Source organism: Oncorhynchus clarkii, chromosome 16 (genome assembly GCF_045791955.1).
Source record: "Oncorhynchus clarkii lewisi isolate Uvic-CL-2024 chromosome 16, UVic_Ocla_1.0, whole genome shotgun sequence".
Lineage (NCBI taxonomy): Eukaryota > Metazoa > Chordata > Actinopteri > Salmoniformes > Salmonidae > Oncorhynchus > Oncorhynchus clarkii.
The window spans coordinates 26959318-26981026 of record NC_092162.1 but is presented as its reverse complement, the minus strand read 5'-3'; the positions used below and the strand labels follow the sequence as shown (position 1 = coordinate 26981026).

Sequence of the window (21709 nt, the reverse complement as noted above, 5' to 3'; positions counted from 1 at the left end):
ACCTGTTTCTTTCAGTATCTTCATAAGGTCCGTTGCTGCTGTTCTGGGATTGATTTGCACTTTTCGCACCAAAGTACGTTCACCTCTGGGAGACAGAACATGTCTCCTTCCTGAGCGGTATGATGGCTGCGTGGTCCCATGGTGTTTATACTTGCGTACTATTGTTTCTACAGATGAACGTGGTACCTTCAGGCGTTTGAAAATTGCTCCCGAGGATGAACCAGACCTGTGGAGGTCTACAATTTTTTTCTGAGGTCTTGGCTGATTTCTTTTGATTTTCCCATCTTAAGCAAAGAGGCACTGAGTTTGAAGGTAGGCCTTGAAGTACATCCAGAGGTACACCTCCAATTGACTCAAATGATGTCAATTAGCCTATCAGAAGCTTCTAAAGCCATGACATCATTTTCTGGAATTTCCCAATCTGTTCAAAGGCGAAGTCAACTTAGTGTATGTAAACTTCTGACCCACTGGAATTGTGATACAGTGAATAATTGTAAGTGAAATAATCTGTCTGTAAACAATTGTTGGAAGAATGTACTTGTGTCATGCACAAAGTAGATGTCCTAACCAACTTGCCAAAACTATAGTTTGTTAACAAGAAATTTGTGGAGTTGTGGAAAAACAAGTTTTAATGACTCCAACCTAAGTGTATGTAAACTTCCGACTTCAACTGTAATTTATGCAACAGCATACAATACATTTTTGGACTCAAATTGTTGTGCTGTGCTCACTTGAACATGAAGGTGGCGCGGCGGTCCTTTGTGGGCACATTTTTTCATCAAAGTCGGGCATTCTCTGGATTTATGGTGCTTTCAAAACAACTGGGAACTTGGGGGGGGGAGGGGGGGAGGTTGAATTCTGATGATGTCATTGATCTTCAGGTTGTAACTCTAGAACGTGGCCGGATTTATAATTCTGAGTTGGATGACTATTCAAACTTATTTTCCCAGTCGGAGCTCGTTTATTCCTGACTTCCAAGTTGTCTTGAACTTACTGAAGTCAAGTTTTCACAGTTCCGAGTTAAGTTGTTTTGAGTGCAGCACAAGTCATGCTTCATTGACAGCATGGCCAATGTTGAATGTTTATCATTTTAAACTTGGTATAGAGCCCCTTAATCCAAGATTTGAGGTCACACAGCCACTCCACTGAATAGCAGGCTCGTGATTGCTTTGCAATGCTTGCAGTTAGCCACTATCACTGATTCCTTCCAAACCACTCCTTGTTGAATTTGCGATTTCCAACTCATTGTGTAATGGTTATGTCGAATGGCCGATGAGTACCGATACATTTTATCTATAATTTCTCCATTATTTCTCTTCATATGACAAGGATTAAAAAGGATTTGCCAGTAGATTGTCGACTTGATTTATGATGACTACTAGCAAAGATTTTGAAAGTAAGATGTTGACATGATCAGTCCAATCAAAACTACTGTACTTATAACGTGATTTGACATAATTTAAGCGCTCAGCATATTAATGTAATGGCAAAATGTAGATTTCCTCCTAAATAGACATACCCAAAAGTAACTGCTATCCATGTGTAATTACATGATTGACATACAAAACTTGGTATTTTTGGAAAGAAGACATCTGGGAGATTATGAGGAAATGATCAGAAGGAAGATAGGAGTTACATAGTTCAGAATACACAGGATCAAGCATACACAAAATCATTTTTAATTTGTAATTTTTTTTTTAAGTCATCTTTCATTGACAAGCTACAAGTGAATTATTGATGACTTGAGCTGGCTTCCACAACATGTGAACAATATCAGAAAAAAAATAGATTCTTAGACCTAACAACTAGAAATGGGCAGATGTTTTAGTAAGTGGTGTCAGGTGTGGTCACGTGACGATTCCAAGTGTCCCTAAACCTGTCAAGTGGCATATGTCTCTAAATTAGATAATTCCAGTGCTATTACATATTTTCAATTCCTAAATGCTATTTGTTCAGTATAAAAACACAATATCGACCAAATCAACCTCACTCAAACATTGTGGTGGTGTTATGGGGTATCCAGGGTACATTCAAGTGTCCTTTCAACCTCTCCAAAGTGTCCAAATGTGGTAATTGCACTTTTTTGGCACACTGGATGTGCCTCTTGCTTTGTCCCACCCAGGTCAACTGCATATCCCTGGAAAACGTATCATTGGCTACAAGACTGTTGAGGTGCCATAGTAGCCTACAGGCAACCTCATATTTCTTTATGTTCAAAATACATAGTCACTCGGTGGACATTAGATGTTACCATTAAGTCATATATCATCAGAGAACATTGAATTTGTTCCTACCAACCTAAGGTTTAATTTGATACCCTCCATGTAGCTATAGCTCAAACAGAGACCAAATTGAGGCTTACCTTGTAAGATGTTAGGTGAATACGTTGTTCAAAATAAACATTTTGACTCTCGGGACTGGTGATCAGACAAATAAGATATCCTCATGATCTGTGGAGTCCCGGCTTTCGGTGTATATCAACGTATTCAGTGTTTATTTTGATTATACTTCACAACACTAACCGGAATGTAGGTAGCAGCCATCTTGAAATGAGGTCATCAGCTCGGTCTGCCCTTATAAATTTGTATGCCCATATAGTAATTTAGGTAGTAAGGCACACCAAAGATTTGAAGGCACTGTTCAATAGCCAATATACTCAGCTTTCCGCAGACACCCTGTTTTTGCAGACAGGGTCTACCTTTCTCATAACAGACTTAATTGAATAAAGAGAATCAAATAGGGTCCTCAAATATGAGAACTTTACATTTAAGAGGTACAACATTTTGCTGTATTAAATCATTATAGTCTATAAATTGCATATATAGCCTGTGACTTAAATGAAATACAAATTTAAATGTAGACTGCCTTTTTTTAGGCTCCATCTACAGTGCCTTTGAATTCATTTTAGAAACATGAGTTTGGCCAGAGTCTATGGCTTCAGGTTCATGCGATGGTGCCTGGATGGCAGGCCAGCAGCGGAGAATATCCTCTCAGCACTTGCAGAGCCACTGGGGATGCTAAACACCCTTCGGGCCACTCTTGCAGGGATGTGTATTTTTAATTACATTTTTTGTAAGTAGGACAAAAATATTTTAGGTAAAATAACCCTATCAAAACGTAAAGCTCATTGAAAGAGGTAATATTCCAGGCCTATTGTGCCAAAATCAATCATGGCCTATTGTATACAGTGCATTCTGAAAGTATTCAGTCTTATTCTAAAATAGATGAAGAAAAAAAATCCCTCATCAATGTACACACAATACCCCATAATGACAAAACAAAAACAGGTTTAGACATTTTTGACCCCCCCCCCACACACACACACAAAATAAATATATATATATATATATATGGAAATATCACATTTACATAACTATTCAGATCCTTTACTCAATACTTTGTTGAAGCACCTTTGGCAGTGATTACTGCCTCATTTCTTCTTGGGTATGATGCTTCAAGCTTGGCACACCTGTATTTGAGGAGTTTCTCCCATTCTTCTCTGCAGAGCCTCTCAAGCTCTGTCAGGTTGGATTGGTAGCGTCGCTGCACAGCTATATTCAGGTCTCTCTAGAGATGTTCAACTCCGGGCTCTGGCTGGCTGGGCCTCTGAAGGTCATTCGGAGACTTGTCCTGAAGCCACTCCTGCATTGTCTTGGCTGTGTGCTTAGGGTCGTTGTCCTGTTGGGAGATGAACCTTCGCCCCAGTATGAGGTCCTGAGTGCTCTGGAGAAGGATTTCATCAAGGATCTCTCTGTACTTTGCTCCTTTCATGTTTCCCTCGGTACCGACTGGTCTCCCAGTCCCTGCTCCTGAAAAAAATTCCTTCAACCTCGTGGCCTGTTTTTTTCTCTGACATGCACTGTCAACTGTGGGACCTTACATAGACAGGTGTGTGACTTTCCAAATCATGTCCAATCAATTGAATTTACCACAGGTGGTAATTAAGTTGTAGAAACATCTCAAGGATGATCAATGGAAACGGGATGCAGCAATGGGTCTGAATACTTCTGTAAATAAGGTATTTCTGTTTTTATTTGCAAAAAAATTCAAATCTGTTTTCACTTTGTCATTATATGTGTGGTATTGTGTGTAGATGAGGGAAAAAACTATTTAATCGAGTTTAGAATAAGGCTGAGGTCTGAACTTTCCAAATGCACTGTAACCTGGAATTTTTTTGACAACCATCCAAAACATCTGTGTGTTGTTTGTTTGTGAGTTTGCGTGTGTGTGTGTTTTTGGTTGGTAAAAAAAGGAAAATTCGGACTACTGGGGTCATTTCGCCGGTCCTATTTTAGGTTTAGGGTTACAATTAGGTTTAGGAGCTAGGGTTAGGGGTTTCGGATTAAGGTTAGGTTTAGGGGTTAGGGAAAATAGGATTTTGAATGAGAATCAATTGTTTGGTCCCCTTAAGGATAGTAAAACAAACGTTTGTCTGTGTGTGTGTTTATGGGTGTTTTCTCACATTCAACACTTCTGTTCCCTTGTTCCCCATATTACCCACAGATTGAGGAGGAGATGCTTTCTCTTCAGAATGAGCGCTCTGAGCGCATCCGCACCCTCCTGGAGCGGCAGGCCTGTGAGATCGAGTCCTTTGACTCGGAGAGCCTCCGTCAGGGTTTCAGCAACATGGCCCTTACGGGCATCCCCAGCGAGGCCTACCCCAAGCAGGGCTACACCAACGCCCCACCAGTGTTCCGCTCCGGCGGGGGCCACTGGAGCCATGGCATGCACCCCCAGAACGCCCAGCCCCAGCCGCACTCGCGCCGCAGCCACAACAGTAGTAGCAGTGGAGGGGGTGGGGGTGTTGGAGGGGGGAGCAAAGGGGAGTCTTCTTCTTCTCACGGCATGGCTCTGGGGTTGGGTCTGGGGAGGGACGGGAGGGAGGTGCATCCTTCATCTCGTTCATCAGCCTCTTCTTCTTCCTCCTCCTCCCAACAACACCACCACCGCCATCACCTGCCACAGCACTACCACCACCAAAGCACACCCCAGCTCTACCGGGAGCGGGAGAGGGATAGAGAGAGGGAGCGGGAGAAGGAGAGGGACAGGGAGTGGGCCGGTGTCCGAGGCAGCGGCGACCTGGCCCACCCGCAGCACCCCCATCACTTCTCCCACAACCTGCCCTCTCGCTCCTCCTCTCAGTCCCTGGCCCTGCTGCCGCCGCCGCCCCCCGCGCCCCCCTCCATCTCGGGGCCCTCCTCGTCCTCCTTGCAGGGAGGGGTGTATGGCGGGGGGCTGGCCGTCAGGGGCGGTCCCAGCCTCATGGCCCTGAGGAACAGCCCCCAGCCACTGAGGAGGACGGCATCCGGAGGGGGACCTGGCGGGGCGGGTGGAGGCGACGGGGTGCTGAGCCGCAGCACCTCGGTCACCTCGCACATCTCCAACGGCTCCCACCTCTCCTACTCCTAAAGAGGGGGGAGGCGATGGAGGGTGTTCACCCGAGAGAGAGCAGGAGGTAGGGAGTAGACGGGGATGGGGGAATGTAGCTACCTGTCTTACCATTGAAGTGGGTGAGGGAAAAGGATGCGGAGAGGGTGTCTGACTTTTTTTCTGAGGTGAGGCAGGGGAAGGGTAGGTATCAGTTTGAGGGTTGCTCTTCAAGGTAGCCATGTCTTCTTCTATGATGTTCTATAATGGAATGGAGGAAGCGAGAGAATAGGTGGGAAAGTGCATGGAAAGGGAAGAGATAAAGACAACAGACCTAAAAGTGAATGTATGTATGTCGTGTGTGGTGTCCTGATAATCTAGCAAACACTTATGCTGTATGGCTTCAGAAAGGGAAGACATGGGGAACAATAAAAAATGCTGGTTTTAGTCTGCATTCAGAAAGGTAGCTATTGTTCGAAACACATTTTATTGGTTTATAACTTATTTGTTGATAGTGTTTTGGTTTATTTTGTAGATGTGTTTAAAACAAGTGGCTCGGGACGTCACCAAGGCCTTTAAGAAGTCTTAAAGGGATGGTGTGATGACCACGCAAGAATTACGGCTGATGTAAATTAATATGAATACACAGAATGTTTATAAAGGCAACAAACAGACCTGGTTTCATTAAAAATAATGAAAGCACCTGGAATGGAGAGAGACATTTGTATGGACAACAAAATGACCTCAAAAACTTTTCCGTCATCCATGACATACACTATATATACAAAAGTATGTGGACAACCCTTCAAATTAGTGAATTTGGCTATTTCCAACAAGTCAGTTTGTCAAATTTCTGTCCTGCTAGAGCTCCCCCGGTTAACTGTAAGTGCTGTTATTGTGAAGTGGAAACATCTAGGAGCAAGAACAGCTCAGCCGTGAAGTGGTAGGCCATACAAGCTCACAGAACGGGACCGCTGAGTGCTGAAGCACGTAGTGTGTAAAAATCGTCTGTCCTCGGTTGCAACACTCACTACCAAGTTCCAAACTGCCTCTGGAAACAACTTCAGCACAAGAACTGTTCGTCAGGAGATTCATGAAATGGGTTTCCATGGCCGAACAGCCTCACACAAGCTTAAGATCACAATGCCAAGCGGCGGCGGGAGTGGTGTAAAGCTCGCCGCCATTGGACTCTGGAGCAGTGGAAACGCGTTCTATGGAGTGATGAATCACTCTTCACCATCTGGCAGGGCGGATACCAGGAGAATGCTACCTGTCCCAATGCATAATGCCAACTGTACAGTTTGGTGGAGGAGGAATAATGGTCTGGGGCCAGTGAACGGATATCTTAACGCTACAGCATACAATGACATTCTAGACTATTCTGTGCCTCCAACTTTGTGGCAACAGTTTGGGGAAGGCCCTTTCTCGTTTCAGCGTGACAATGGCCCCATGCACAAAGCGAGATCCATACAGAAATGGTTTGTCGAGATCAGTGTGTTTAGAACATGACTGGCCTGCACAGAGCCCTAACCTCAACCCCATCAAACACCTTTGGGATGAATTGGAATGCCGACTGAGAACCAGGCCTAATTGCCCAACATCACTAATGCTCTTGTGGCTGAATGTAAGCAAGTCCCAGCAGCAATGTTCCAACATCTAGTGGAAATCCTTCCCAGACGAGTGGAAGCTGTTATAGCAGCAAAGGGGGGACCAACTCTATATTAATGCCCATGATTTTGGAAGGAGATGTTCAATAAGCAGGTGTCCATATACTTTTGGTGATGTAGTGCATTTATTATCTTTAAAAATGACACAGGTGTCCATGGGAGTCGCTCCAATGCATTACATAAATGTACAAAACATTTGTAAACATGACCAAAATCACATTTGAGATGTACAGTATTAGTTGTCCAAGTTTCACTGGTATTTAAAGACCAGTGCAGTCATACTTAATTTTCCTGTGTTTTACACCGCAAAAAGGGAAATCTAAGCAATCCTAAATATCTTCTATTGAGTGATAATTTGACCTTCTTGAAAAAACCTTGAAATAAGTTAAATTACTTGTATTAAGACTTTTTTTAAAGGTGAAAATAAGCACAATTATTTGCCAATTATGTTAGATAATTTAGCTTAGTAAGAAAAAAACAAGAAAAAAAACATCACTCAATGTAAGATTTTTAGGCTTGCTTAACGTTCACTTTTTCCAGTGTATATATATTTCCACACTGTGGTTTGAATAATATTGTGAGAATTATGATAATGCCCTTGTAGTGTACGACATGTTTAAAAAAGGCCGCCTGAAATTTCAGCTTTTGTTTTGGTGACATCACCAGACAGTTAATAGACCAATAAGAATGAGCGTTCCAAACCTCTTTGACATAAACTGCTAGTTTTAAGTTTCCCCTTCCCCACTCAGACAGTCCTAGCAAAATTCTTGCTTGAGAAATGGCTATTCTTGTTTATTTTATTTTCAAAACAAAAATGTATCCGTTTTATGGAGTAATAACGACAATGATCATAGTAATTTTGATATATTCAATGAGTATTGAACCCAGGATTTAGACTAAGAAAGCATTTTCTATAGGTCAATATTACCATTACTAATCCATATATAGTTGTTGTAATCTTGTACAAAAATGTGTTTTTATCTTGCAAGAAAAATGCCACTTTTGACTATGGGCTATGGTTGAAAATGTGTAAAAAATAGATATACATTGGATTGTCAGGTATGGTGTGTGTAACAGGTATTAATGATTATTAATAATGTTTTATTAATAATTGTTGATTATTCATGTGTGTACATGTGTTGGTTGAGTGGTATACAGTCTAGTTATATTGCCACTTTTTTAGACAAACAAACATTATTGCATTTTAAAGACACTTGTGTAACCTTTATAAAAGGTCTGACCCCAATGAAAAGGAAGGTGACACATCCAAAAGAAGCAACATTGGTTGACATGAACATTATTAACCTCTTCTGGAATGTTTCTGTTCGTTTGTTGGATTTTGAAATGAAAACGTTGGTTGAATTTTCTAGAGATTTCACGATTTATTCTACTGAGCCCACACATATTCTAGCATGAAGAACAAAATGGAGTTCAAAGATAAAGAATGGTGCACAATTTAGATGATAATCTCACAGTGCAAACCATCATTGCAAGGTGCGAGCCACTTGTCAGTGAGCTTGTGCTGCAAGTTGAAGTAAGTTTTAAGGTTAAGGGTTGTCAACCATTTGTTGTGTAGTTAAGCCTACACTCACCAAGGCCATATTACTCAAATACTTAACTTCCCCTTACTTAATTAAAGGGGTTTGCCTCATTCAGTTAGCTAAGACTCTGTTTATAACTAGGGATTCTGAGATGCTGTTCCTTTGTACAAACAGGGTGATTTATTTATTCAATCTCAAAAACACCAGCTCTGACAAGTCCCCCTGTAGCCTAATACTTCATGCTTGGTTGAAATCTCAGTGCATGCAGAAAACTCCTTTATATAAATAAGAGACTGGTGGGTTTTGATATGTGGATGGATGGTTGGTAACATAACATGCTAATTCATAGGTATTTGGGGGGGGGGGGGGGGGGGTGCAGTAAAAGGTGTTATCTTAATTTCTTAAGGTCTAGGAAATCATGATGGACATCAGGAAGAAGAGATCCCAATTCCTTTGTCACAGACATAGCTGGTTAGATGATGATATGGACTGTTCCGTGTGGACTTGTACTTTATGGTTTGCAAAGGGGACATTTTCAGTTAATATGTAAACATAGTTGAACATTCCAATCAGGGGATTCCAAGCTTGAGGGAAAAGAATAGGGTTCTTTAAAATGTGTTGAACAAGAGGGTAAAAGCAAAGTAATACAAAATAAAAAATGAATGATAATAAACATTGGTGTTCCTATCTTTTTTATTTGTGTATATATATATATATATATATATATATATATTACAATGTGCATTAATTTGCTTAGGCTTGAGCATATTCCCAAATTGATTGAAGGTTTATGTTTGTCATCATTGCATCCTGCATGTTTATCTAGCCTATACAAACCAAGAACAAGATAGCCTATCAGAACGTTTTCATATCCGATAATTGTCGTGTCTAGTATAGCCTATGTTGTTGTCCTGTAGCTGTGCGTGTTTTATATCTGACACTGCCATCCCCACAATTGCGTCCGTGCGTCCCGCCCTTTAAGAGGCACTTGTATGGAAGGTTTTTCTCACTGTTTTCCTAGTACGCGTGCGCTGCGGAGGAGCTCTGTATAGAAACAGCAGACATCTATTTGTGATGGTCTGAGAAATACTGTAGTGAAATGTCTGTCGGACGAAATCCCGAGTAGGAGGGGCCGAAAGCATGTGCTCCATGAGGGAGACGGAAATGAAAGGGGGTGTCCGAAGAGAAATCCGATCCCTTTAAGAGCAACTGGGACATAGTCGTGCGAGAAAAGGAGAGGAGGGGGAGAAGAAAGAGGAATTTAAAAAGAAAAAGGAAGAAAGAGACAGGGAGGGAGGAGGGAGAGCGAGCGATAAAAAAAGAAAGATGACATCCTCGCATTTGAACAGCCGAGGTGGAGCGATAGGCTGCGGCCCGGAGCGAGCGCTCTTTGCCAGGGTCAGGGCTTGACTCCAACAACGAGGCTTCGTCAAACACCCGATTGGCCTATTGGGGGAAATCGGACAAATTTATTAATAAATTCAAAAGCATGAACTGCTACTCTTTCAAATGCGTTTATTATAACGCAGACAATAATATGCATTGTGCGTAAAATGCATTCATTTAATTTTAAAATCTAGCTATTATGTATGACTACGGCTATATAAATAACAGATTTTTGTGCACACATATTTGGTTTGAAAGTCATCAATGCCAAAATATATGTTTTTTTTTTTGATATAATTGTGCTTTTCTAAATTGAAGTTAGAAACCACAGTCAAAGAGAAATAGGCCACTATTGGACCAGGCAATTCCACTCAGGCAGACAGCATAGTCAGCCTAATCGTAACGCCTGCGTGAATACGAATAGCTTGAATCCTTCTATTAGTACATTTTTTGTTATAGTTGCACGTCCCTTTCGGATGATCGATAGCATACTCTTCTTGCTGCATTTGAATACTGTTTACTTAGATCTTCGCGCCTCAATAGCCAATAGGGTGATTAAAGAATATGCCAACGATTCACTGTCGAATCGCAATCAGGATTACTTAACTGACTTTATACTCTTCGTCACTTTGGTTCAAAATGGATGCTGCTTGGAGCAATTTTCTCTTCCAGGTAAGTCTTAATGGACCTTCTTTCTTGTTGTGTTTGTGTGCGCTTTTCTGAAGATTGGCTTTTGAAGAATTTGTGCCCCGCTGCTCCGGGGCCTACACATTTATGTGATGCAAAGTAGCATCTCGTCTAGACCAGTGGTTCCCAATCAGGGTTACTAGGACCCCTGAGGGTACTTGAGAAGACTTATGAGACAATAGCCTTACTGGTAAAATGCACATGAATGGGTACTCCTGGCACAGCAAAATGTTGTTGGTGGTATACAATGCAGTGACTTTATGCTAATAGATCAGTGTTTATTTCTCCAGACTACTCCCAACCAAAACCAAGTGGAGGGGACCCTCCAATCAGAACTCTTACCAGTCCATACTGCCTCTCCTCAGACCCCTCCCACAGAGAACATAGCCCAGCCTCCTTCCACGGTGGACACTGCTGCCCTCAATGAAGAACCCTTACCTGGTGAGAGAATCATGGGGTGTGAAATACATATAAATACTATTGATTTTTCAGCAGTTATCGGCAATTAAGTTGAAAAGGATGTAATGTAGATTGCTAAACAAGATGTCTGTTATAATATGATACATTACTTAAGGGCTCCTGAGTAGCGCAGCAGTCTAAGGCACTGCATTGCAGTGCTAGAGGCGACACTACAGACTCAGGTCCGATCCGGGGCTGTATCACAACCGGCCGTGATTGGGAGTCCTATAGGGAAGTGCACAATTCGCCCAGCGTCCTCCGGGTTAGGGGAGGGTTTGGCCGGGGTAGGCTGCCATTGTAAATAAGAATTTGTTCTTTTCTCATTTGTTCTTTTCTCATTTCTCATTCCCTCCCTTCTTCCGCTCTTTTGTCCTACAGTGAAGACAACTTCCCGGCCTGCCCGTGTGCCACACATCTGTGCCATATGCAGCAAGCAGTTCAAGAACAACTACAACCTGCGGCGACACCAGTCGGTCCACACAGGGGTACGCATGAGGCGAGCAGGGGAGCAGGAGGAGGGGGCAAAGGAGGTTGGCGGTGGCGCAGGGCCGGCGCAGGCGGTGTCGGGAGAGAGGGCGGAGAGGCATACGGTCCCCCTCTCCCTGCTTCACCTCTCCGTTCCTCCCCCTCTCCCCCCTCCCAGCATGCTGGCGTCCCAGCTGCCAGCTCTGGGTAGTCAGGATGGCGAAGGGGTTGCCATGGCGAGCGTAGTGGCTAGAGTTAACCCCCATGCTCCTCCTGCTGCTGTCGTCATGGTGGCGGGGGCGACAGTACAGGTGGGTCATGGCGCTTCTGGAGGTTGTTGTTGTCGTCCGTGAAAAAGAAAAGTATAATTTAGGTTCCTCTTGCATGGTCTTTATGGAGATTGTGGGAATAAAGGGAATTCGGCATGTTATGCAAATGGCCCAGAGAAATTATCTAGGTGTCGCGATCCGTGTGTGTCTGAGTGGTTCGGAAAGACCCAAAGAATGGACAATATGATATGTCAATGATCTACACAGATGCATGTGTAATTATCGACTACTCCAATAAATAAAAAACTGTTTGTACTGTAAGCGCATCTCTTTCTAATCATCCCCACCCCAGCGGCCATCGAACCCCAACCCGAACCCCGTGCGGAAGAACCACGCCTGTGAGACGTGCGGGAAGGCTTTCCGAGATGTGTACCACTTAAACCGACACCGTCTCTCCCACTCGGATGAGAAACCCTTCTCCTGCCCCATCTGCCAGCAGCGGTTCAAGAGGAAGGACCGCATGAGCCACCATGTGCGCTCTCACCAAGGCGGTGTGGAGAAACCATATGTGTGCCCTCACTGTGCCAAGGCTTTCTCCAGGTGAGAGTGGCATACTATAGGCCAGAAAGCAGTGTAGTGGTCATTGAGCCAGAGAGCAGGGTCATGTTAATTAGGGCAGGCAACATAATTATTTTCTTAAGATAGTACCTTTCCCTGCATTTAGGGCCGTTTTCTTCTGCTTTGTGCCTCAGTGATACACTGTGCTTAAAGGGGCAATCAAATATATGATACACTATACAGTGCATTTTGTACTTTACAGCCTTATTCTAAAATTGATTAAATTATTTTCTCCATCAACACAATACCCCATAATGACAACAGTTTTTTTTAAACATATTACAAATAAAAAGAGAGCTTATTTACCTAACTATTCAGACCCTTTTGCTATGAGACTCGAAATTGAGCTATACTTGAGGTTTCTACAACTTAATTGGAGTCCATTTGTGGTAAATTCAATTGATTGGACATTATTTGGAAAGGCACACAGACTATGTAAGGTCCCACAGTTGACAGTGCATGTCAGAGCAAAAACCAAGCCATGAGGTCGAAGGAATTGTCCGAAGCAGTGAAGGTCTTCAAGAACACAGTGGCCTCCATTCTTAAATGGAAGAAGTTTGGAATCACCAGGACTCTTCCTTAGAGCTGGCCGTCTTCTACCCTTGAGCAATCGGGGGAGAAGGGCCTTGGGAAGGGAGGTAACCAAGAAACCATTTGTCACTCTGGCAGAGCTCCAAAGTTCCTCTGTGGAGGTGGGAGAACCTTCCAGAAGGACAACCATCTCTGCAGCACTCCACCAATCAGGCCTTTATGGTAGAGTGGCCAAATGGAAGCCAGTTCTCAGTAAAAGGCACATCACAGCCTGCTTGGAGTTTGCCAAACGACACCTAAAGGACTCAGACCATGAGAAACAATATTCTTTGGTCTAAAGAAAACAAGATTGAACTCTTTGGCCTGAATGCCAAGCGTCACATCTGAAGGAAACCTGGCACCATCCCTACAGTTAGTCATGGAGGTGGCAGCATTGTGCTGTGGATATGTTTTTCAGGGACATGGAGACTAGTCAGGATCGAGGGAAAGATGAACAGAGCAAAATACAGAGAGCTCCTTGATGAAAACTTGCTCCAGAGCACTCAGGACCTCAGACTGGGGCAAAGGTTCACCTTCCAACTGGACAGTGACTCTAAGCACACAGCCATGATAAACGCAGGAGTGGCTTCGGGACAAGTTTCTGAATTTCCTTGAGGGGCCCAACCAGAGCACAGACACGATCAAACATCTCTGAAAATAGCTGTGCAGCGACACTCCCACTCCAACCTGACAGAGCATGAGAGGATTGGCAGAGGAGAATGGGGAAAAACTCCCAAAATACAGGTGTTCCAAGTTTGCAGCGTCATACCCAAGAAGACTCGAGGCTATAATCGCTGGCAAAGGTGTTTCAACAAAGTACAGATTAAAGGGACTGACTTATGTAAATGTAATATTTTCGTTTAGTTTTTTAAATACATTGCATACATTTCAGAAAAACCTGTTTTTGTCATTATGCGATATTGTGTGTAGATTGATGAAGGAAAAAAATGATTTAATCCATTTTAGAATAAGTGTGTAACATAAAATGGAAAGTCAAGGGGTCTGAATACAATCGGAATGCACTATATATACAAATGTGGACACCTTCAAATTTGTGGTTTGGGCTATTTCAGCCACACCCATGGCTGAGAGTTGTATAACATCGAGCAATCTCCAAAGACAAACATTCACAGTAGAATGGCTTTACTGTAGATCTTGGTGACTTTCAACTTGGCACCGTCCTTGGATTCCACCTTTCCAACAAGTCAGTTGGTCAAATTTATGCTCTGCTAAAGCTGCCCTTGTCAACTGTAAGTGCTGTTATTGTGAAGCAGGAACATCTATGAGCAACAACGGCTCAGCATCAAAATTGTAGGCAACACAAGCTCACAGAACGGGACCGCCAGGTGCTGAAGCACATAAAAATCATCTGTAACAGGCTGACTACACCGCTCGCATCGTGTGCGTGAGCGTTGCAAAATACATTTTGAAATCTATATTATTCAATTATTGCATCCACACTGCTCGCGCGCGCCAAAGAGCGTCTGCATTGCCAAGGGCTAAAATAGAAGTCGTTCTATTTGTGACGCAGATCGCGCTGCAAGTCCTGCCTCTCCCATCTCCTCATTGGTACCCACATGCCATCTCCTCATTGGTTATACCCACGTGGGTGACTGAAAGACGAGCGAGGTCAGTGGCGGTAATGCACCTGATTTATGCAAGTTGCCAATTACAATATAAAGTCAAGAGAAGAAAAAGCCCAGGAGGAGGAGAGATGACTAGAAACGATTCGGTTGATCGTTTTATGTGTGGATTAATTGTTGGAGTAGAGGACCTTGTTATTTTACCTGAAATGCACAACTCAATGTTTATATCCCAGAACAAATTAACTAGCAACAGCAAGCTAGCTAGCTAAATTGCCATACATGTTTAATGCTTTTCAACCTGTCCCCAAATGAATGTAATTGGTTCAGAGCTTGTTTTGATATTTTAACCTGAGTGTCGTGATCGCGTTTGGTGTGGGGGGACAAAATACATTTATGCACGATGGCGCACGTGCGCAGCCGGTTTGGGTTCCGTGTAACACTCACTACCGAGTTCCAAACTGCCTCTGGAAGCAACGTCGGCACAATAACTTTTTGTCTGGATCTTCATGAAATGTGTTTCCATGGCCGAGCAGGCGCACACAAGCCTAGGATCACCATACGCAATGCCAAGCCTGCAATCGAACCAGGGACTGTAGTGACACCTATTGCACTGAGATGCAGTGCCTTAGACCGCTGCGCCGCTCGGGACCCATCTGGCTGTCCGACGGACGAATCTGGGTTTGGCGAATGCCAAGAGATAGCGACCTGTCCGAATGCGTAGTGCCACCTGTAAAGTTTGGTGCAAGAGGAATAATGGTTTGGGGTTGTTTTTCATGGTTCGGGATTGGCCCCTTAGTTCCAGTGAAGGGAACTCAACTCTACAGTATACAATGACATTCTAGACGATTCTGTGCTTAGGGGAAGGCCCTTTCCTGTTTCAGCATGACAATGCCCCCGTGCATAAAGCCAGGTCCAAACAGAAATGGTTTGTCGAGATTGGTGTGGAAGAACTAAACTGGCCTGCACAGAGCCCTGACCTCAACTCCATCGAACACCTTTGGGATTAATTGGAATGCTGACTGCGACCCAGGCCTAATTGCCCAACATCAGTGCCTGACTTCACTAATGCTCTTGTGACTGAATTACTTTTTGTGGCATCCAATGTAAACAAACACAAAATAGCCTCAAAACATGGTTAAAAATGTAATTTTGATACCAAGGATGGTCCTTGCATCCATAGCTCTGTCTATGAATTTGAAAGTGGTTACATTTGTCCAGCCCCATCCCTCATCATTTTACCAAAACAGGGTTGGGGGAAACACTTTATTGTTTCTACTGCTGATTGCTGCTTTAAAGGGACGTTACATTCCGCGATCAAGTCTGTCACATGTTTTCACACCTCAAAAGTAGTCGAGATAAGTCCACATCCATGCCATTGGTTGTCTGTGAATGGAAAATGTAAGCACCAAAAATGTGGGAATTACATGGTGCTTATCTTTTTCATTCATAATGGTTTGTGGCCTGGGACTTGAACTTATCTCAAAAGAAGACTTCTTGCGGTCTAAAAACATCTGACGAAGTTTGAATGTTGAATGTAATGTCCCTTTCACAGATTCACAGTTTCTGCTGGAGAAAGTCTATAACAAGGTGTTGTTGTCTTACCCCTTTCTATCTCTCACTTCTTTTAGGCCTGATCATCTCAATAGTCATGTCAGACAAGTTCACTCATCTGAACGACCCTTCAAGTGTCCGGTACTTGATGTTTGTGCTACTTTTTATCCTTTTACACCTCTCAAATCTCAATACAGTCATTCTTAGCCATCAATTTGCTTCTCTATACCTTAAATCCTTCGTACCATAACGATCCATTGTAATAAACTCGGGATTGGGATCAATTCCATTTCAATTCAGGAAGTAACCCGAAATTCCAATTTGAGTTTACTTCCTGAATTGAATGAATTGACTCCAACCCTGAATTAAATACAATGGGAGATTGTTTTGCTTTTAAACTGCTGCCTTCTGTGTCTTTATTGATAACCAGTCATTCCTCATCACTCTCGATGTGTTTAGACGTGCGAGTCCAGCTTCGCCACGAGGGACCGGCTACGTGCTCATATGATCCGCCACGAGGAAAAGGTACCGTGCCACATCTGCGGCAAGCTCCTGTCGGCTGCCTACATCACCGATCACATGAGGGTGCACAACCAATCGCAGCACCATTCCTGCCATATCTGTAACCGCAGTGAGTGTCAACAACTTGTATTGTTTGATGAAAAGGTTCACAAATAGTTTATAAGATGTTAGTAAACGTTTCACGGCCTCCCGAGTAGCGCAGCGATTCGATACCAGGCTCTCAGCCTGCTGTGACCGAGAGACCCATGAGGCGGTGCACAATTGACGCAGCGTCATCTGGGTTAGGGGAGGGTTTGGCAGGCCGAGATTGTCCCATTGCACTCTAGCGACTCCTTGTTGTGGACTGGGCACCTGCAGGCTGACTTCAGTCGCCAGCTGGACTGTGTTTCCTCCTACACATTGGTGCGACTGGCTTCTGGGTTAAGTGAGCGGTGTGTCAAGAAGCAGTGTGGCTTGACAGAGTCATGTTTTGGAGGATGCATGGCTCTCGACCTTCGCCTCTCCCGAGTCCGTAGGGGAGTTGCAGTGATGGGACAAGACTGTAACTACCAATTGGATATCACGAAAACGGGGTAAAAGTACCAAAAAAATACCAGTCAAAAAATAAAATACCAGTCAAAAGTTTGGACACCTACTTATTCAATCTTTATTTTTACAATTTTCTACCTTGTAGAATACTAGTGAAGACATCAAAACTATAGTGAATACATCAAAACTATAAAATAACACTTGGAAGGAATCATGTACTTCCCAAAAAAGTGATGAATGAATCAAAATATGTTTTATATTTGAGTTTCTTCAAAGTAGCCAACCTTTGCCTTGATGACAGCTTTGCACACTCTTGGCATTCTCTCAACCAGCTTCATGAGGTAGTCACCTGGAATGCATTTCAATTAACAGGTGTGCCTTGTTAAAAGTTAATTTTTGGAAAGGAAGACCCAGTGTTACCTCTGCTGCAGAGGGTAAGTTCATTAGAGTTAACTGCACCTCTGATTGCAGCCCAAATAAATGCTTCACAGAGTTCAAGTCACAGACACATCTCAACATCAACTCTTCAGAGGAGACTGTGTGAATCAGGCCTTCATGGTCGATTTGCTGCAAAGGAACGACTACTAAAATGCACCAATAATAAGAAGAGGCTTGCTTTGGCCAAGAAAGACAAGCAATGGACATTAGACCGATGGAGATTTGTCCTTTGGTCTGGAGTCCAAATTGGAGATTTTTGGTTGCAACCGCTGTGTCTTTGTGAGACGCAGAGTAGGTGAACGGATGATCTTCGCATGTGTGGTTCCCACCGTTAAACATGGAGGAGGTGTGATGGTGTGGGGGTGCTTTGCTGGTGACACTGTCTGTGATTATTTTTTTTAATTCAAGGCACACTTAACCAACATGGCTGCAACAGTATTCTGCAGTGATACACTATCCCATCTGGTTTGGGCTTAGTGGGACTATCATTTGTTTTTCAACAGGACAATGACTCAAAACACACCTCCAGGCTGTGTAAGGGCTATTTTACCAAGAAGGAGAGTGATGGAGTGCTGCATTAGATGACCTGGCCTCCATAATCCCCCGACCTCAACCAAATTGAGATGGTTTGGGATGAGTCCGACCGCAGAGTGAAGGAAAAGCAGCCAACAAGTGCTCAGCATATGTGGGAACTCCTTCAAACCTGTCGGAAAAGCATTCCACTTGAAGGTGGTTGAGAGAATGCCAAGAGTGTGCAAAGCTGTCATCAAGGCAAAGGGTGGCTACTTTGAAGAATCTTAACACTTTTTTTTGGTTACTACAACATTCCATATGTGGTTTTGATGTCTTCACTATTATTCTACAATGTAGAAAATAGTAAAAATAAAAACCCTTGAATGTGTAGGTGTTCTAAAACTTTTGACCAGTAGTGTATAAATAAACATTTTAGAGTTTAAGTGGTTTATAAGATGTTAATAAACATTCAATGTTTATAAATGGTTTTATTAAATGTTTAATAAACTTTTGTCAAGTCCTGGAACACACACTTAATAATTTTATTATTATCTAGAACGTTTTCAGTCTCGCCTGCCTACCGTACTCTATAAAGCGTTACTTGTAAAGGCTTAAAATGACGTTAACTGCTAACTCTCTCCGTCTCCTCCAGGCTTCACCACTCTGACCTACCTGCGCGTACACGCCCAGAAGCACCACGGCCAGGAGTGGAAGGAGAGCGCTGGCGGCTTCGGCGGCACGGGCTCAAGTGGTGTTCTTGTGTGCCAGCTGTGCGGGGTGCATTGCAAGACCCCCACCCAGCTGCAGGGCCACATGGGCACCCACAGTACTGGGGGCCAAGGGGGTTCCTCCGGCACTGTTCCTGCTAGCGGGGCGTCCAGCTCCTCCGTGTCCCTCAGCAACATGGTGTCTGCCCCAACTGTCTACGTCAACAGCAACGCAGTGGTGGACCTGCTGGTGTCGGACTGCTCCAGCATACAACCTCAGTCCCACAGTTAGCAGAGCCGCAGTTGAACTTCAGCCACTTGAGTCCCTAAGACCCGTAGTAATAAGGTTAGGAGGCTTGCTTAGGGGAGAGCCTCAGTTGTAAACTTTGGCCCCTCTGAGTCCCATAGCTAGAGGAAGAGGGGGGGGGGGGGGGGGGGGGGGGGGGAATGGAAAGAGGGGTCTGGCTTAGGGGAGAGAAAGTATGCAAGAATATTGTAGAGCGAGGAGGAGGGGGACATTGTATGTCCTGTACACTGATTCGATGATGCTAGATAACGACAAATACAGACGTGTCCCCAACGTGGCTGAACTCTTTCTCTTTCAGTACTCCCATGACACTGTGGACTTGTCTGCTCTATCCCTCTCCCTCCCTCCTTTCTCTCCCCCTTGCCCTCCCACAGTCCCAGCAACTACTCCCCTCTGCTAGTAATGCACCATGTACTGTAACTCAATGTCAGTCACACCAACCACCTCTCCTTTTGTTTATTTTGTCGCTCTCTTCTCCAAACATTCATAAGATAGCCTTGTAGTAAGTTGGGGAGTGATGTAATAGGAACATGATATAACAAGGGGGTATGTAGAAGAGTCTATTCTGAAAGAGAATGAGAGGTTCAGGGGGTGAATTGCACATAAGTCAGAGGCTGCTATCCTCCAGAAATGAAGAGGAGTAGATGTGACGTTTTAATTGTGTAATGCTGTGAGCATATGGATGTAGTCTGTTTTAAATAGGGCCAACGCTGGATCTGGAGGTTAGCCCATACCCACTGGGCAGACACTGGTTGAATCAACGTTGTTTCCATGTCATTTCAATGAACCAATGTGGAATAGACGTTGAATTGATGTCTGTGCCTAGTGGGTACTGTGTTGGTGTTAATGAACAGCAGAGGGGTGTACTGCATCGATGTGTTTCAGGTACAGTGGAGAGAGAGAAAAACAATTGGCAAAGTTGCGTTCAGGAGTGTCAAGCACCTTAAAAATGTGGACGTTTAATCCGCTGAAGGTTCAGACAGGTTTCGTAAAGATGCATTTGCTCTGCGTCTTCCTCTTTGGGCACAACCACATTTAATACATAATGGTTATTCTTATTACTGCTACTGTACAGCCACATTCATGACATATTTCACTGACACCTAAAAACACAATTTGCATTCAAGTGAAGCTAGCTAATACTACCTACAAGAACGTTAGCATCAGTCCCCCTTACGCTAAAGATGGTTGAAAACAAATATTTTAAGAAAGTATCGATTGATTCAGTCAAAAGAATTGTACCCATGTCTGCCATTTTATTTCTTTGTAACTGTTATTGCCATAGTGTTCTTTGTTTTGTTCCTAGCACGAGTCCACTATATTAAAACTAATTCATTAACACCACCATGTATAGCACACAGCATTTGAGTACAACTCGTATTATAACTTAGCGCTCTCCATGAATCTGAGGAGAAAGATCACCTTTCCTCAGATATCTTTGATTGTTTGACATTTTCAGTGGTTAAGAGTGATTTCATGGAAGGGCTTTAAAGGTCATGTCGAGATATGAATATCCAGGAACTTTATACTACTAGCATTCGATGGCCCACCCCTGGTATGCTTTCAACAAATCCCGGTTTTGTTGTGAAGTACTTCATTTAATCAGTTTAGTGTTGGTATGTTATATTAAAAAAAAAAAAATGCTTCTAATTATTTAATTTGGAGACTTGTTCTTCCTGTTGAGAAAAGTAGTGTTTTATTAAAAGTTATTTTAGGTTTCCCGCGTTAAGCAACAACAAAAAAATACCTCTATTCTAGGAACCTGTACAGCTCTTGTGATACATCGTAATGCCTTATTGTACTCAACTGCTATTTTAATTATTTTATTCTGAACTATTTTAAATCTTAGTCATGGATTCATTAAGAATACTAATGGGATGTATTTATTATATTTTTATATTTCTCAACAGTATGCATGTCTGAACAGTTAGAGCAAAAAACAGTTGATGCTTACCGTGATCATGAATATTACGTTATTATTTTGTAGATGAAGTATAGAGATCATGTTATTATTTTGTCATTTTTGACTATTAAAAGTAAAAGCAGTAAACTGTGATTGAAATATGAGGTGAGGGTGTGTCCATTATTTGTGTGTGTTACATGCTTGACAGAGAAGTGTTTGGATTTTGTGTTGATACGGTGCAGTGAAAATGGTGGGTAGTGGCATGCAGCTGGTAACACTGTGTGTGTGTGTGTGTGTGTGTGTGTGTGTGTTGGTATCTTTGACTTAAAATATGTTAAGCGTGAGATGAGCATGTAACCTTGACCCCTGTTGTGTAATCGTATTTGGCTCTGGCTCCTGTGCGTGTGTTGCTGCACACTGAATAATCCCTCTGCACCGATACTAATAATAATCATGATGAAATATACAGTCCCTACAATAGTATATCTCTATTTTCCTGGAAATGAAAGCGCATGTGATCTTACTACTGTGCAGATCTGGTCCTTTCTAAACCAATATTAGCATGTGTATTTTCTGACCGATATAAACGGGTGTAAACAATGGTTTCTTCCACATTCTCTTCTGA

The 21709-nt window shown here is 43.1% G+C and overlaps 2 protein-coding genes across 4 annotated transcripts in view; both read left to right on the top strand.

Annotated features, from left to right (window-relative positions):
• The window catches only part of LOC139368284 (TAO kinase 2b), a 52890-nt gene extending 47481 nt beyond the window's left edge, over nucleotides 1-5409 (top strand). The window contains exon 21 of the mRNA XM_071107019.1: nucleotides 4504-5409. Within this exon, the coding sequence (XP_070963120.1) occupies nucleotides 4504-5409 (906 nt within the window). The remainder of the gene's footprint in view (nucleotides 1-4503) is intronic.
• A 4328-nt stretch (nucleotides 5410-9737) lies between these two features.
• Nucleotides 9738-21243, top strand: LOC139368276 (MYC-associated zinc finger protein b (purine-binding transcription factor)). Of its 3 annotated transcripts, none has more exons than XM_071107004.1 (7): nucleotides 9738-10633; nucleotides 10939-11089; nucleotides 11486-11883; nucleotides 12194-12441; nucleotides 16244-16307; nucleotides 16626-16797; nucleotides 18820-21243. In XM_071107004.1, the coding sequence occupies exons 1-7, from the start codon at nucleotides 10601-10603 to the stop codon at nucleotides 19164-19166; spliced, it is 1413 nt and encodes a 470-aa protein (XP_070963105.1). In that variant the 5' UTR covers nucleotides 9738-10600; the 3' UTR covers nucleotides 19167-21243. The 3 variants fall into 3 exon arrangements, with proteins under 3 accessions (XP_070963105.1, XP_070963104.1, XP_070963106.1); XM_071107003.1 differs by having other exon boundaries at nucleotides 9752-10633; nucleotides 16244-16316; nucleotides 18820-21232; XM_071107005.1 differs by having other exon boundaries at nucleotides 9756-10633; nucleotides 11486-11592; nucleotides 16244-16316; nucleotides 18820-21232.
• The last annotated feature ends 466 nt before the right edge of the window (nucleotides 21244-21709 follow it).

Excerpts from the sequence above, each read along its gene's own strand:
- LOC139368276 (XM_071107003.1), top strand. The coding sequence starts at position 10,601 with ATGGATGCTGCTTGGAGCAATTTTCTCTTCCAG. Across the intron at positions 11,884-12,193 it reads TGGCGGGGGCGACAGTACAG|CGGCCATCGAACCCCAACCC; the intron begins GTGGGTCATGGC and ends TCCCCACCCCAG. Across the intron at positions 16,798-18,819 it reads CTGCCATATCTGTAACCGCA|GCTTCACCACTCTGACCTAC; the intron begins GTGAGTGTCAAC and ends CGTCTCCTCCAG.